Genomic DNA, 16,560 nt, shown 5'->3' with positions numbered 1-16,560 from the left:
AAATGTGATCCAGTGTGGGGTCTGGGGACAGAACGCGTGGAAGTGGCCCCGGGGTCCAGCACTGCCCGACATGGGGCACTAGCCTGCAACAGGCCATCCCGCACACATCTTCCCGACTCCACGTGCGGTGACATCACGTCAGCGGCTTCGAGTCAGCCACGTTGGGCGTAGTCACAACACGGCCACGGGCAAATGCACAAAATCCCACCTTTCCGGAGAGCCGGTTGTTAAACATATTTACCAGCAGCATGCTGCAGGTTGGGGGGGGTAGGTAGATATTCAGAAGGACTTCCTATGGGGATAAGAGGTAGTGGAAGGTAGTAGAATCTAGCAAACTAGGAAGCCTCCTCTGATCAGGGGAAATAGCTGTCCTGACCAGAGGACGGGGGACAGATGACTTCAGACAGGTCCTGCTGGCCAAGGGGAGAGTTCGCGTCCATGTGCAGGGCAGGGGCGGGCGGGGAGGGGGGTTGGAGAACGGAGGAAGCAATAAGGAGAGGATACTTCGTTGTCATAGCTTTGCTTTCCCAGCTTGAGCCACAAGGAGAGCCTCGGGTGCTTGGTGCTGACAGCTAGAGTCACTCTGAGCATTTCTCAGAGCCCTGGGGCTTCCTTAGCCCCCTGCCGGGGATGTGACCTGGCGAGCGGATCATTAAATGCATTGGTGGTGACTATTGTAAATAGTGGGTCGATAGTTAGATCACTTTGGCTGTTCATTACTTCATTATTTGCTGGGGCCTCTGCACAGAGGAGTATCGATAGTGAGATGGCTGGCCAGTTAGTTACTGTATCGAAACAAGGTTCCCTCACAGCCTCTGCTCAGCTCCAGGGGACTCTACCCGGGAGGAGGGTGGGTAGCAGCTAGGGTGTGGCCGGGCACTCCCAGGCTGGCTGTCCCTTCCCCTCATTCTAGCCTCACTGGGAAGGCAGGGTCCGGGGGCCGCTTCTCGGAGCCTTAGAGGAACAGGCAACCCGGATGGAGCATGTTTGAAGGACAGGGTTCCCCCACTTTCACCCCCCCTACTCCCCACCAGCTGTAGCCCCGAAAGGACTCTAGCCCTTGTTCCCCTGGAAGCAACCGTGCTGAAGAGCCATCCCCAAGGGCTTTCGGGACCTCGCTGCCCCTTTTCTAGACCCTCCTATCCTTTCTTCAGAAGGGAAGATTCTGGGCCTCTGGGAGGGTTGAGAAGAGTAAGGCAGGACTAAGGGTGTCTGAGCAGCACTGCAGCCGCTAGCTGCACGTGGCTGGTGAGACGAGCAACAGGGAGGTGCCACGGAACACGCAGCTCCGGGTGCCCTGGCCGCGCGGCGGGCGCCCCACAGCCCTGCGGACCAGCAGCTCCCGTACTGGGTGGTGCCTCCATCATCACGGAGAGTTCTAGAGGAAAGCGCTGAACTAGAGGGACCGACCCCCCAGCAGGCGTGAGGGGGGTGCGAGCTTCCCGGGGAGGCCCTCACGGCCCTGTCGCTCTGTCCTGGCTCTCTCCCACCCCCCCCCAGGCGAGAAGCCCTTCGAGTGCAAGCTGTGCCACCAGCGCTCCCGGGACTACTCGGCCATGATCAAGCACCTGCGGACGCACAACGGGGCGTCGCCCTACCAGTGCACCATCTGCACGGAGTACTGCCCCAGCCTGTCCTCCATGCAGAAGCACATGAAGGGCCACAAGCCCGAGGAGATCCCGCCCGACTGGAGGATAGAGAAGACGTACCTCTACCTGTGCTACGTGTGAGGCGGGCCGCGGGCAGCCGGCGGAGAGGCGCGTCTGCGGGGCGAGGTCGGCGGAGGACTGGGCGAGAAAAGAGAAACAGAAAAAAAAAAAGGAAAGAAAAAAAAGAAAAAAAAAGGAAAAAAAAGAGAGACAAGAAAAAGGAAACCTGATAGCTGTCTAGCCTTGGCCTCTCTGTGGGGCTCCAGGTGACCCGGATGCCCGGCCACTGCCCGTCCCTGGGGAGGTGGGGGGAGCCTCTGTCCCTCCTTTCTGGCTGGAGGTTGGCCTCATTTTCTTGGGTGGGGGTGGAGGTGGTTGGTTCAGCTCAGATGGTGGTATATTTTTCTCTTCCCTCCACCCAGACCCCCCTTTTGCGTCCAGAAGTGGAGACTAGAAGGGGGGGAGCCTCTGGTCAGAGCCAAACAATCTTCCTGTCACCCTCTTGCTGACTTCTCAGAAGAAGGGGGCTGGGGGCAGGGAGGGGGCCTACAGGTGGGGGACTGGGCCGGGTCATGAGTTGATGGTCACAGCACAGCTCTGGTTTGCTGGGGCAGATTGGGGTGGGAAGGGCTCCCCTTCCCTTCCTACCACTCAGTTTGTCTGTTGCTTCCCCTGTACACACCCCCCCCACTGCCACCACCATTCTGACACATGCCTCCCCGTGATTCCTGTCCTCCAAGTGCAGGGGCGCCCAGCCCCTCATGGACGGACGGGGTGGGGGGCGGTGGGGAGGCGTCTTCCTCCTCGCCCAGCCTCCCTAACGGGGAAGCTGTGTTTGACTCCAGAGTCCCCACCCTGCCCTCAGCTTTCTGAGAACACAAAATAAACAGAGTAGCCCACCCTAGTCAAGCCCTGTCGTGAGCGAGGTCCTTGCAGAGCTGCTTTTGCTTCCAAAATGGGAAAACGTAACTAACTATATACTGTCCCACCAAACAAACCCGCACAAATCCCTGCAGCCCCATTTCAGTCCCTAGGAGAAGGGATCCATGTAAGGACCCGCTGTCCAAGACAAGGACACGGATGCCCTTCTCAGAGAAGGGGACACCCTGCCCAGGGGTCCCGGTAGCTGGCCGGGGATGGGGGGACGGGGGCAGGTGCTGAGTTGCACTGGGGACCCCAGCCCTGGTGCGGAAAGCAGCACAGAATTCCTGGCTGGGGGCGGGCGGGGGGGGGGGGGCAAGTCCATAGGGAGGAGGAAGGAGAGGAGGAGGAGTTGAAAGCGCTTTGGCCCTTGTGTTATGTTTTGCTTCTTTTCTGTGTCCCTGTTCCCCTGTTAGCACATTGTACTTGAATTACCTCAGTTTTTTGTGACCTCATAAGCTTTTTTAACCCCTGTATCTCTTTTTTGGTTGGGGGTTGGAGGAATAGGGAGGACGTTCTTTTCTGTTTTTTGTGTAAATTAAGAGTTGGTTTAATAGACTTCAGCCGGCCTTGGGCCCTCCCCATCCCAGCTGGAAGGAGTTGTACTCAGGATCTGAACGTGAGCACCTGGGGTCAGCAGAAGGGGGGCGGGGGTGTCCGGACGTGCTGGAGTCAGCCGTGGCTCTGCCCAGGGCCTGAAGTCCTCTGCACCCAAGAAGGGGTCAGCCTAAAACCTCCTGGAGAAGATCCCCCCTTGCTCACAGTTTGCTGGGTGATGCGGGTCTAGGGGCCGTATTATTCACATCTTGGCAACTGCATAGCCCCACCTCTGCGAGTGTGATTGTTGCCAAAACCGGTCTCTCTTCAGGGCTGGCTGGGGACGAGCCAGGCTTTGTTTTGTGGCGTAAGGGTGGGGGTGTTGTTTTCCTAAAAGCTACCTCTTATGTTCCTCCAGTTCTTCTTTCGTTCTCTTCATGCCTCCCATTCTGCTGCTCTGCTCCCCCCACTTCTCCCCAACCCCCCCCACCCTGAATTTTGGAAAGCACACTTGCAATATTTGTGTTCACTTTGGGATGGGCCCTCTGTTTCATCTCACGCTTTATTTGTAAGAGTTGTGTGTGTGTGTGTGTGTGTGTGTGTTTTCTTTCCTTTCTCTCTCTGAGAAAGTTATGGCTGCATTTTTAGGTTTTTAAAAGTGGTTTCGGGAAGCGGTTTTGGGGAGAAGGGTCATGAGGGCTCTAGGGAAGTCGGAGGGACGGGTGCTGCTGTGACCACCCCCCTGTCCTTCGGTCCCAGCCCTCCTGTCTGCCCCTGCAATCTCGCCCACCAAATCTGAAGGCCTTAAAAATTGTGTGTTGGGGACGATATGAATTTGGGGGACTGTCACTAGACTTGATGGGGGATGATAAGGTCGGGAGGGTGCTGTTTTGCAATTGTAATAATGACTTTGTGCTTTGGAAAGGAAAAAAAAGTTAAACTTGAAATATGTGACTAGAGCAGTCGTCATGTTGATAATGTGAAAAGAAGGAAATTTTCTGGGGGAGGGGCCGTCTGTAAGAAATCGTTATGCACTATGCTTCCTCCCCCAGTCTGGGAAGAAAGGGGACTGCTGGCCCTCAGGGGATCTGTAAATCCCAGAAAACAATATTTTAACAGCAAGATATCATTCAACTTTGGTGGGGAAGGAAAAAAAAATCAAACTATTCCATAGACCTAGCTGACACCTCTCACTCCCCCCCTTCCCCCGCAGCCTGGGTCTCCTGCCCTATTCATAAAAGCTGAGAGGGTTGAGCTAATATTTACAAATTGTAATATTTTTGTAATGTTTGTTAGTTATCCGTCAGTTCTACAGGACCTTGCCCTTTCCTTTTGTAATGTGAATAGGAAAAAAAAAAAGACAAAAAAAAAATCCACCACCACCACCACCAAAATATCCCTTTGTGCGCGTGCGTGTGTTTTGTGTGTGGCTGTGTGTTACACCATGCAGTGTTGTTGTGATCTGGTGTTGCAGCCTTGGACGGTACTAAATGACCACCTGTCTGCCCCCACCGTCCGCCAGGGGCCCTGGCGCGGAAGTAAGGCCCGAGGGTCAGGGCGGCGGCGGCTGAAGGATACCGGGTGGGAGACACCTGTGCTGGTCCTGCTTGCCCTTCCTCCCCCCGTGGAGCTCGATGCCCTGCGGAGCCCCGCGTGCCTCTCTCCCGGGTTCCTCCTCACAAAGACAAAACCATTCGGACCTTGCCAAGGCCGCCTTTGCCAGGCCTAATGGCCAAGGTGAAGGTCAAAAAGTATGTGGCGTCTTTAGATGGGTCTGGATAAGGGGGGCTGGGGAGATGAGGGAGGGGGGAGGGTGGTGTCTCCCCAGGTGAGAGCTGAGTGTTCTTACTTCCCTCTTCTGCCCTCTGGCCCCTTGGCCAGCCGCTGCCTTTAGCTGTGAACTGCTGATTGCCCCACCTGCTACTGCCTTATCCAGCATCGCGAAGCTTCTCCAGCCCGGAAAGTCCGAGCTGGTTAATGGTCCCTTTCTAGTGTTCAGCTCCTACAGTCGTGTCCCTTAATGCTTTTGGTGACATTTACCCGTCATGTGCTCTTTCCCTGTTCACTCCTTCATTCATTCAAAGCATTAAAATCCTATGTGTATATAGGATAGACAAATATAGAGATATATATATATAGCGAGAGAGAGATATAAAATAGTAAATATCATGGCTGCTTTGGGCTGCTTTGGAGGAGGCCACAGATAGCGGGAAGGTAGATCTGGGGTGCAGGGGTGGGGAGGGAGGCTGGGGGCCCCAGTGATTCAGTACAATCCAGGGATGAAATACGGGCTTGTTTAATCTTTGTGCCTGAACAGTTTCTCCGTGTGTAGAAAACAAAACTGCTGCAATTTTTCACAAGTGTATGGTACCCTTCCGGACGCCCTTGGTACCACCGGCTGCAGGGGTGAGGAGGCCCTGGAGACACAGGGCCATTTGGCTTACCTCCTTGCAGGGGAGTGAGCAGTGGTGGGGCCGCCTCCGGACTCTGTCCACAAGGGCTGGAGGGGGGCAGGAGGAGATGTGTAGACGGTTCCCTGCAAAAGCCCAACAAGAGTGAAAGATGGGAGCACCAGATGTTAGACGGAAAAGCAGAAGAAGATCCGACTCTGTTCATTTTTCCGAGGCCTATGTTCTCTCTTTTTCTACCCCCACCTGGTTTCCTGCTCCTGGAGCTTCATGGCGGCACTTACCTGGGTATTTCAGCAGGAGGAGAAGCCAGACTGACCCAGCTCAGGGGTGCTGACAGGTGGAGGATAGGGCAGAGTGGGCCAGGGCAGGGGTGCAAGACAGACCAGGGAGGTTGGGTCAGGGGAGAAGGGTGGGGATAGAGGGGCGCAGGCCCCGCAGGCCTGTGAGCTGGCTGCCCTGCCTCCCCCGGTCCTCGGCGTCCCACTTTGCAGACAGGGTACCAGCCTCCTGGTGTGTGTCCTAGAATTCGTTCACATTAGTGTGTGATGCATGATCTTTGTAAGGTTAAGAAGCCGTGGTGGTGCACCATGACATCCGACCCATATATATAAGAATAAATATATATATATACGTATGTAAATTATAGCACTGAGGGCCCTGCTGCCCTGCTGGACCAAGCAGAACTAAGCCTTTTGGTTTGGGTATTATGTTTTGTTTTGTTGTTTGTTTGTTTTTGTGGCTTGTCTTATGTGGTGACAGCACAAGTGCCAGTCCGATCGCTCTGTGTTACGGAATAGTGTTTTTAATTAATTGATGTTCTAGTTCATGTCTACCTCAGCACCTCCTCTTAGCCTAATTTTAGGAGGCTGCCCAATTTTGTTTCTTCAATTTTACTGGTTACTTTTTTGTACAAATCTCTCTCTCCCCGCCCCCCCCCCCCCCCGGTCCCTTCCCTGCCCCCCCGCCCCCCCCCCCCCCCCCCCCGTCCAGCTCCCGCCCTGCCCCCTCCCTCCAGTCTCGCTTGCCAGCCCTACCTGCTCTTGTCCCCTGGTGCCCTTCCCCTGACTCCGTGCGGTCCTGGTCGCAGCTTTTCCGCATCTGCCTTCGTTCTGTGTAGATTGATGCGTTTCTTTGTAATTTCAGTGTTTCTGACGAGATTTAAAAAAGAAAAAAAAAATGAATTTACTGCTGCAGGTTTTTTTCTCTCTCCATGTGTCACTGAGTGAAGTCTGTGCCTTCTATTAGCAAAGAGAATATTTTTTACATCCTACTAACAGTAGATTTTTTTGTAGTGAACATTTTTTGTATTTTTATTTATAAGTCTCATAAGAAAAATAGCAATGTTCAGTTGTATACCTTCAATCTGCAGTTAGAAGAGAATAAAGTTAATTCAGTTGTCTCTGGCTTGAAGTGTCCCCTTTTTTAAAAAAGAAAAACTGCTATGTCTTTGCTGCCTGGTCTTGGGCGGTTGGTTAACTGGAGGAACTGAGATTTCTGCCCGGGGAGGGGGAGAGAGAGCTCGGGTGGTTACGTGGCCCTTTCCGCCATACTTACAGGGCACATACGTGCTCCACAAGATCTTTTTCTAACACTTGGTTAGTTTAAGAACAGCATCCAGTGCCCTGTGATTTGGGCCTTGGAACAAGGTATGGAGTCAGCGCCGGTCCAGTCAGTTCTTCAGCGTTCCTGCAGTAGGTCCTGCCAGCTCCTGCCGGGAGCCCCGGGAGTACAGCCGAATGGGACAGACAAACGCCCGCCTGCAGGGAGCCACAGAATCCGCTCGCCCGCCCGCCCGCTCGCTCATGCTAGAACTCGGTCAGGATCGCGCAGCTGGTGAATGGCAGACCCGAACTTGCATCCGGGTCTTCTGATAGCAGATCGGGTTTGCTTTTCCCAGGACTCCAGAGGCAGACCCCTCTCCATTACAGAGACATTGTCAACTTCCTGAAATTTCTCAACAAGAAGCTGCCACCCAGTTTAAGGTGGCTGGGTCTGTGGCCGCCAGGCCCCATGGGGAAAGGCGATGAGAACAGGTTAGAACGGGTGGGAGGTGGGGGTGCAAACCCAGTATCACCGCTAGCAGCACAAAGCATGCTTCCCCCCCTCCTCTCCCTGTCCCTGGGTCAAGGGTGCTTCTCTGCGCCTTGCTTCCTCTCCCTGGGGATGGCAGCACGGCCCTGGGTGTCTAGAACTGTAAAACCAACTCCATCTAATTCGGCCCAGGACCTCTGCCCGAGCCCGTCCTACCTGTCCAGCCAGCTCCACCGAAATAATCCGTCCCCTCACCTAGACCCTCCAGGGACCCAGCTTCGATTGCTGCTGCAGCCTCTGCGGGGTGAGACCAGTGCCAAGCCTCAGGGGCCGCCGGACCTCTATCGTTCGCGGCTCAGCTAGCGCCCCCCTCTGCACCACACCCTGCTGGGGAGGCCTGGCTGCCGAACCTGCCTGCGCTGGGCGTGGACTGGAAGCCCAGCCTTTGGCGGGGGGCAAGGTCTGCATGACCCAGGGGTTGCCAGTGGAGAACCACCTGGAGCCACACTCAACCTGGGACCACCGGGCGACCTCCCCAGGAGGAGGAAGGGACCCAGTAGCACCCGCTCGACCCCTCTGTGGGTTGGCTTCTCTAACTACCTTCTTGTCTCCTTTTCTCTCTGCCTGTTTCTTTCATTCCCCCCCTGCTTATCTCTCTTTATTCCTCTAATCTTGTCTTCTCTCATTATTTTTTTGGGAGATTCCTCCTGGCCTTTGTGTCTCTGTCCCACATTCTTTTTCCTCTCCCCTTATTGCTCCTCTTGGAAAACTATCCTTTGCCAAAAATATATTTGGTTTGCTTTTGAGTCACTGCCCCTGTTCCTCTCCGTGCATCCCTTTCTTCTCTGGGTCCCTTCTCTGATGTCCCCCAGGCCTCCGGCCCCTCCCCCACACCCCTCCCCCTCGGGCCTCAGCTTTCTCTTGACAGATGGGAGGGCAGTGAGCACTCCCTCTTTAAAACAACATTTAATCGCCGTTTTCTGTTCTTGGACATCAAAGCTGGGGCTTAGGCGCTGCGCTGGGGTCGCTGTGGTGTGGGCTCTGGGGGAGAGGAGGTGAGTGAATAGGGGCTGGGCTGAATGGGCTTTGTGTGGCCGCTGGGGTCTGCCTGCTTTACATGCTCTTTGACCCAGATATGATCTCATGGAGAGAAAGGGGCCCTGGCCTGGCCAGCCTGAGAACGTTCTGGGGCTGGACTCAGTCCCCACCCTCCCGCCCCTGCCAGCCCCGGCCCCGCTGCCCTCTGCCCCAGCCTGCAGGATGGGGCTTGCCGGGGGGGGGGGGTGCTCTGCTGGGGTCAGAAGAGGGGCCAGGCCGCTGAGGGAGGGGCTCCATCCTGGCCCAATGTGTTTCTGAGGATGTGAGGTGGGGGCCCCCGACACACACATAGTGTCCCTTCCCGGCCGAGGCTGCTCGGGTTCAGGTGGGCACTCGGGTCACATCGTCTCCACCTTAACAGCTGTCTTCCCAGCCTCACTGGAGGGCTGCCCTCCTGCCAATGGTGGGAGAGCAGAGGCCAGAGCCAGCTGAGACTTAGTAGAGACTCAAGCATGTTGTGACGGGTGAGAAGAGGCAGATGGCAAGCAAGGTCTGAGGCCAAGCCTCCCCACCTGGCTGCCAGGGGAGCCTCTCGCTCTTCCCACCAGGATGGGGAGGCGGCTGGGGAGGCCTGACCGCAGGTGCTCCATTCTCCCCTTTGCCTTGTGGCAGCCAGAGGGATTTTCCAAAAATGCAGATAGCATCATGTCACCCCTTTGATGAAAGTGCCTGGTGGGGACTCTTAGGATGGAATTCAAGCTCCTTAACAAGGCTTACAGTGCCTTCAGTGATCGAGCCCCTGTGCTCACCACCCTAGTCCTGACTCGGGATCACTCATCCTGAGACACGGGATCACCCATCACCATGGGTCTGCGGCTGCCCCCTACTCCGTGCTCCAGACGACTGAGCCATGGGTGTTTCCTGAAGACACTGAGCTCCGCCCCCTGGTGGGCCTTTGCACATGCTGTGTCCTCTTCTGGGAACTACCCACATATGCACGCTGTCTTTCAGTCTGGCTGTCTCATCGTCTCATTTTCAGGTCTCCGATCGAACCTCACTCCTGCAGGAAACCTTCCCCAGCCCCTGACACAACTGGGTGCCGCCCTGTGCACAGCCCCCATGGGATGATTCGTGGTCGTGCACTGTAATCACAGACTCTCTTAACTCACCATCAACCCAACGTTAAGTTCCTTGCAGGCAGGTATTGCATATTGTGTATCTTCGTATTCGCAGAGCCTAACGCTGGCTGTCACACGCTGACACCCAATAAATCTTTGTGGAATAAACAGATGAAAGACAGGGAGAAGGAAGGACAGGGGCAGTTAGGCTCTGGGGCTGAGGTTGCAGTTGCCTGGGCCGCGTGAAATCGGCTAAGTCCATGCACAGCACGTGCCCTCCCGGGCCCCGCCACGTGCGCACCTGCCACGGGCTTCGAGGAGGCTGCAGCCCAGGCTCGCCCACTTCCTCTCACAGGTGCCCGCATCCGTTCATGGAGACACCTGAGCCATGCTTCCCGTGTGCAAAGCACAGGACAGCGGCACCTCGCAGGCAGAGAACTCGCTGAACATCACCGGGTGTGTGTGCACGAAAACACCTGCTCCCCGGCCAAGACGGGAACTATCCCCCAGCTCTTTCTGCGGCACTGGGTCCAGCCGCACTATCTGCACTCCCAGCCCCTGCCCCCCGGGGGCTGGCAGGAGGGCGGGCTCCTCTCTGGGCTGTGTTTTCTGCTCTCCAGGGGGTGCCTCAGTGAAAGTGAACTTACTCATTTAAACCTGACTCTGCAGGCCTGCCGCCCCCTGCAGCGCTAATTACCCTGTAGTTCTAAACTGATTGCTGTACGCTAAGCTTAAGCCCTCCTTTATTTATTTACTGACTACATTAATAGCAAAGCCCTACTTTCAGCCACTCCCCACTGTACACCGGCTGGCTGCACCCCGTTCCTCCGTGTCCCCTCCGGGAGGCGGGGTGCAGAGAAGCAGCCTGGCACGGAGCCCCCACATGTGCCACCCTCATAGAGTCCCCGGCCAGACAGCAGTGAGAACAATGGCCTTTGTCCGTACAGACTCCCAGGCTCAAGGGAGGGGGCTCCGTCTCTGGTTCTGACTCTTCCATAGGGAGGGGAGCACACAACACAGCCCAGCTCACCGCCCCCCCCACCCGACCCCGAGGGATCTTTTGTGTATGGGACCCTCGGGAGCTTCCCTCCCATGGGCTAGAAGACTTCCCACTCCATCAGCCTTGCCCTTACCCCTCCAGCAAGCTGCCTGTCCCAATATCCTCCCCCCTGGTCCCAGCTGTCCAGGTCTGACAAGTTCCCTTTGCTTGTAGGTTTTCTCAGCTTCCACTCCTTGCCATGAGGAAAGAAGCCTGTGGAATCCACACCTCTAACTTCCAGCCTTTTCTGCCTCGTTCACAGGCTTGCCCAGAACTTGCTGGAAACCTGGGCCCTAGAGCCTTTCCCAGGGCAGACCTTAGCCACACCCTCAGCTCCTTATATGATTCACACTGGGCAAGTCTGGGGAATACAGGCCAGACGCGGGCTTCCATGGGGTAGCGTCTGCCTGCTCTCCCATTCCGGGGACAGCAGTGCCCATGGCCGAGCGGGCTAGCATCGCCTGCTTCTCTGAGTGCCCTCCAGTCCCATGAGGCAGATCTGGGCTCTGGCCTTGGGGCATGGCAGCATTCTGAAGAACAGATGGGCACCATCAGCGTGCAGCATATGGACCCGTGGAATCAAGCGCCCAGGCTCGACTTTGATTTGAAATAGCAGGGTGCTGTGCTGGTCCCCCCACCCCAGGGACGAGGGGCGGTGGGGGTCTGGCAGAAAGAGCATGGGGTTCAGAGTCAAGAGGACCTGGGTCTAGGCCAGCTCTGCCATTCACTGTTTCACCTTGGCTGCAATTCAGAGCTGCTCCAAGGTCCCTTTTGTCAACTGTAAGATGGGGTACAGTACTGTCTGCTCCTTCTACCCTCAGGACAATCAGCTGGACGAAGGCGCACGAATCAGCCTTCCAAAAACTTGGTGCTATAAAAATGAAAATTATAAATTGGGGTGCAGGTTCAGGGATGGTATGGGAGGGGAGCCAATGGCCCAGACATTCATTTCCAGGGCAGGCGCCCCCCAGCCGGACCGGGAGCCGGGGTCTGGCATGGAGGAAGCCTCTGCTGGCATTGCTGGGACTCTGTCGCCACCCAGTGGGCACTGGCTGCCGGTGCTTCTGCTGCTTGGGCGGGTCTGCAAAGGGACTGGGAAGGGGTGTCCCGTTGTAAGCAGCTTTGGCTTCTTTGGGTCCCCTGCTCTACCAGGTTGGGCTGGATAAAGGGAGGATGTGGTCCAGACTCACATCAGAGAAAGAACGGCTTTAATTACTTGGGAGGAAGTTCAAATGGACTTTTCCAAGAAGGTCTCCTGAGTCAATATTTCCATCCTGACCCTTTTTGTCCTGCCTTTGCCCCCACTGACCAGTTGGCCACACCCAGTCCAACTCCTCCCATTCCCAAGAGGCTGGATTGGAAGGTGCTGTCAGCCAGTCCAAACCCCAGGCATCCATGGAGCCTCATCTTACCCTGAGGGAAGGTCAGCTTCGGTTGGAATCCAGCTCCTCAAAAGCTTCGCTACTGGGAGAAGCAGGCAGGCCAAGGGAGAGTTGTGTGATTTGCTGAGGGCCTGGGTCTGGCTCACTGAGGGTCTGAGAGGTGACAGCAGGAGGCTGCCTCTTGGCACCTCCAGCCATCTCGAATGAATGCAACTAACTGGTTTGGAAGACCCCCCCCCCAATACTGGACTTCGGATTCTCTGACTCTCGCCACGTCTAAAGATCTTCAGCGCAAGGGATACATCGGGCTCCATATCACCTGTTAGCACTTCTTTAAAAAGCAGCATTTGACTTTGAGTTTCTCTGCCTAGCCGGGCGGTCTTCCGCTTAAGTGCGCTTCTAGTGACACTGGGTGGTGGCAACGGGGAAGTGCATGCATGATGGTTACTCTGCGGAAGGTAAGGATTTTCCCTAATAAATCCCTCTCTGGGAAGGGAGGGAGTCACAGAATGGCAGGAGTGGGTAGGGAGTGTGTGTGTGTGTGTGTGTGTGTGTGTGTGTGTGTGTGTGTGTACGTGTATGTGTGGGGCGGGGGGAGGCCTGGACCTCACCAGTTTGACTTGATTAATATTCACCTTATTCTCAGAAATCTCTTGCCAATTAGCATCCCTCCCTTACACCCTATCCCAAGCAGCTGTACTTGACCTTTCCCTTAATTCCCCACAGCACGGCTGAGATCAGGCTGGAATATTTAAATTAGATTTCTCTGAAGTCTCAAGGACAACAAAAGAAAATAAGCACCAAGAACAACATAGCATTCGCCCAGCTCTCGGCCTGCTTGGCTTCGGGAGACAGGGGCCATCTTTAATCCCGCCACTGCCCCCACCCCAGAAGCCCCACAAAGACAGACCCGAAGGGACTGCGTGGTGAGTCCTCCTATCAAAGGTCAGCGCCTCCTCTTGGGCTCTGGGTGTTCTCCTCTCCGTCCTTCCAAGCTCTGCTCCTTCTTTCCCCTTCTCTCTGCTGCGTCCATTTCTCCCTCTCAACCAGATCATTCCCGTCAGCTTACACGCATCTCCCAGTTTAACCAGCCTTTCCCTGATTCCACTGTCCCCTTACGTTGCCATCCGGACCCACCTCCTTCAAACAGCAAAAGCGCAGAGAGAGCTGTGTATAGACACCCCCTTCTTCGTTTTGCTGACGGTTTTTGATCCGAGTTTTATCTGTGTTACTCCATTGAAATTCTGTTGTCAAGCTCATCCGTGGCCCCGTCTTCCAAAGTGCAGTGGCTCCTGGGCTGTCCTCTTCCTACTTGCTGTCTCAGTAGCCTTCTAGTCCCTGGCTCCTTCTGGAAACACTCTCCCGGGTTCTCCCCTACCCCGCCGTCTCCTTGGCTCGCTCCCTCCTCCTCTGCTGAGCTCTGGGCGTCCTATCGGGTCTCTGAAGGCTTCCCCGAGCCCCTTACCTGTCTGTCCCCTTCCGCAGCTTTTAGGATGTGCAGCGACTCCCCCGTTTTCGTCGCCAGTCCTGAGTTTCCCGCTGCCTCTCCGGGAGGCCCTGTCACTTTCTTCACCTACCCAGAAGGAGCGGAGAGAGAGTTCGAAGGCGGCTGGCCTGCTTGAAAGGCCTTGGCCCAGAAAGGCCTACGTGTCTGTATCTCTCCGGCTCTCGGCCCCGGACTGTCCTCTGTCACACGGTCCCGTCCAGCTGCAAGGGAGACGGCGGACGCAGTCCGGCTCTGCTCAGCGGACAGAGAGATTGATTTTTGGTGAAAAGCTAGCAGTCTGCCCTTCTAGTCACCAAATACCGTGTAGACTCTTCTCCCCGCCCAGGGAGCATGCTCACCCCCCAAGGGGAATGACCACAAACTGCCCGCCGTCATTTGCATGTGTTTGACCTTCGGGGTCTCCGGGTGGTGCCCCCCATCCCCCGCAGCTCTGTGAACTGCAAGCAGGCTACCTGGGTAGGTTTACGGCCCAAAGTGACGCAGGTCGTCCATCCCACGACATGTCAGAGCGTGTCGGGAGCCGCTTTCTGCGCTCAGCAGTTTTCTCTCCTTCTCCGCGTACATGGAGACCCTGTTTTCCTTGCAGTTCCGTGTGGCCGGGTGCCTGAGGCCCACCAGTCACTGTGGACGGGAGTCCTTTGCACCGCTGTCGGATGGCGGCTTTTAGGGGCAGGACACCCCGTGTTAGATTCCCAAGGTTGTCATGAGAAATCACAACTTGGTGGCTTAAACCAACAGAAATTTATCCTCTCGCAGTTGGGGAGGCCAGAAACCCGAAACCAAGGTGTTGGGAGGGCCTCATTCTCTCTGGAGACTCTAGGGGAGAATTCTTTCTTGTCTCTTGCAGCTCTGGGTGGCTCCTGTGTCCCCTGGCTTGTGGCGGCCCATCTGCCTCTGTCTTCACATGGCCTTCTTTCCCGTGGGGACTGTCTCTTTTAAGGACACGATTGGTGGATTTAGGGCCCACCCTTATCCAGCATGATCTCACCTCAATCCTCACCTTCATCACACCTACAAAGATGTCATTTCCAAGTAAGGTCATGTTCCGAGGTCAGCGTGGATGAAAATTTTGGGGAAACACTGTCCAATCCACTTTGGGCCCCTGTTCAACAAAAATCCCCTTGGGCAGTGGGAAGAACGGAGCACAGGCAAGTCCCTGGTCCAGAACGATGGTGGAGGCCTGGGACATAGGTATCTGTGAAGACCCCCTGCCCTGGCAGTGGAGAAAGTTCTTTAATTAGACCTTGGATCTCCTGTCTTGGAAAAATGCCCTAGTCCACTGTTCTCTGAAGCCTTTGGGGAATCCTTTCTTGACTCTTGTCTGCCCTGGCCACATCCGAAGTGGGTCCTCGAATCTGGGCCTCCCTTAGGACCACACAATTTCACCACTAGCCTGATTCCCACTTGTACAAATTTGGGGGACTGAGTGTGGTTTTAAGCTCCCACAGTCCAAGGCTTTATTAGGCTGGGTTCATGGATTTCTGGCAATTCAGTTTCTTTAAATACAGCTTTCAGACCTGTGCTTCCAACCCATTCCTCATGCTAGTGACCACGCCGAAGGTTCTTTCCTAGACATAGTTGTCAAACATGCTTTTATTTTTACAATTCTTCTTATTAATTTTTCTCTTCCTCTACTCTGAGCTTCCTTGTCAGCTTCCCGCTGGCTACCTTGGGGCCGTCTGAAAGAGTCAGCTTGGGTGGGAAAGGCAACACTCTTAATTTGATGTTTGCCACAGAACCAAATCCCTTTATAAGAGGATTTTAAATATGAGACTTCATTGCCCGAAGCCTTGTCCAGTTTTATTTCCTGTAATTTAGGGCACAGAGCAGTCGACTTACTAATATCCGAGGAAACACACACTTCTGGATCATTTCTTCTTGGAAACTTATCATTATTTCCCTGAATTCGTCCCTCGATAGTAGTATCTTGCTACTGACCTGGAGAACAACCGTCCCACGCTAACATTCTGCTTCTTTCCCTGCAGTTTCTTGGAGCTCCAGGCTCGGGATCCACTTGGTCTAACTTCCAGGTGATTGCAGGCAAGAATTTTCCTAAATGTATCATTCCTGCCGCCTGGGGGGCCCTTGTCCTTCCTAGCCCAGCTCTCCTTGCTGTTGCTGAAGGGCCTAAATAATTTGGCCACATCTACTTCTCTGATCCGTCTGCCTCCCTGCCTCCCATCTGCCCCCAGACAGGGCAGGACTTGCAGGACTTTGCTGTTCCCTCTGCCGAGAGCCCTCTGTTCCCTCAATCTTTGCCTAGTTCTTGAGTAACTCAGGTCTCAACTCAGAGATCAGCTCTTAGTGGGGTCTTCTCATACCATTCCATCTAAAGGTGGTTTTTTTCGGGGTGCCTGGGTGGCTCAGTGGTTAAGCGTCCAACTCTTGATTTTGGCTCAGGTCATGATCTCAGGGTCATGAGATCGAACCCACGCCAGGCTCCGCACCCGGCGAGGAGTCTGAGATTCTCTCTCCCTCTTCTCCTGCCCCTGCTACTGCACACATGTGCTCTCTCTCTAAAATAAATGAATCTCTTAAGATAAAATAAAAGTTGAATAAAAGTTGCTTTTTCATTGTATTTAGCACCATCTGACATTCTCTTCTTTATCTGTTTACTTGTCATGGTCCTTGTCTGGTTTCCTTTCCGCAGAGCCTCTTTGAGAGCCAGGGTCCCGTTGGTCTCCATCATTGTGACCCTGACCTGCCACACTATTATTATGAGAACAAATGCCACTACTTCCGTAACATGTGTGCCAGACGTACAATTTTAGTTCCTTGTTGAAAATTTGTTCTACTAAAAAGTTTCCAAGATACACAAAAGTAGGATAATATGATGGACCTCCCTAAAGCGTGTCGCCTGGATTCAACATTCAAGGTTTTACCACACTCACTTCATCTATCCTTCCTTCTTTATCTTTCATTTTGCT

At 54.8% G+C, this 16,560-nt stretch overlaps 1 protein-coding gene across 3 annotated transcripts in view; it reads left to right on the top strand.

Moving 5' to 3' along the window:
* Positions 1–6,917, top strand: part of ZBTB16 (zinc finger and BTB domain containing 16) — a 183,185-nt gene extending 176,268 nt beyond the window's left edge. For all 3 annotated transcript variants that reach the window (XM_045797815.2, XM_087868421.1, XM_087868422.1), the window contains exon 7: positions 1,501–6,917. In XM_045797815.2, coding sequence (XP_045653771.2) covers positions 1,501–1,730 — 230 coding nt within the window. In that variant the 3' untranslated portion in view covers positions 1,731–6,917. The remainder of the gene's footprint in view (positions 1–1,500) is intronic.
* Positions 6,918–16,560: the final 9,643 nt, after the last annotated feature.

Source organism: Ursus americanus, chromosome 16 (genome assembly GCF_024610735.1).
Source record: "Ursus americanus isolate L20-20 chromosome 16, mUrsAme1.1.p, whole genome shotgun sequence".
NCBI lineage: Eukaryota > Metazoa > Chordata > Mammalia > Carnivora > Ursidae > Ursus > Ursus americanus.
The sequence above is the reverse complement of the archived record's forward strand: the minus strand, read 5'-3'. Positions and strand labels throughout refer to the sequence as shown.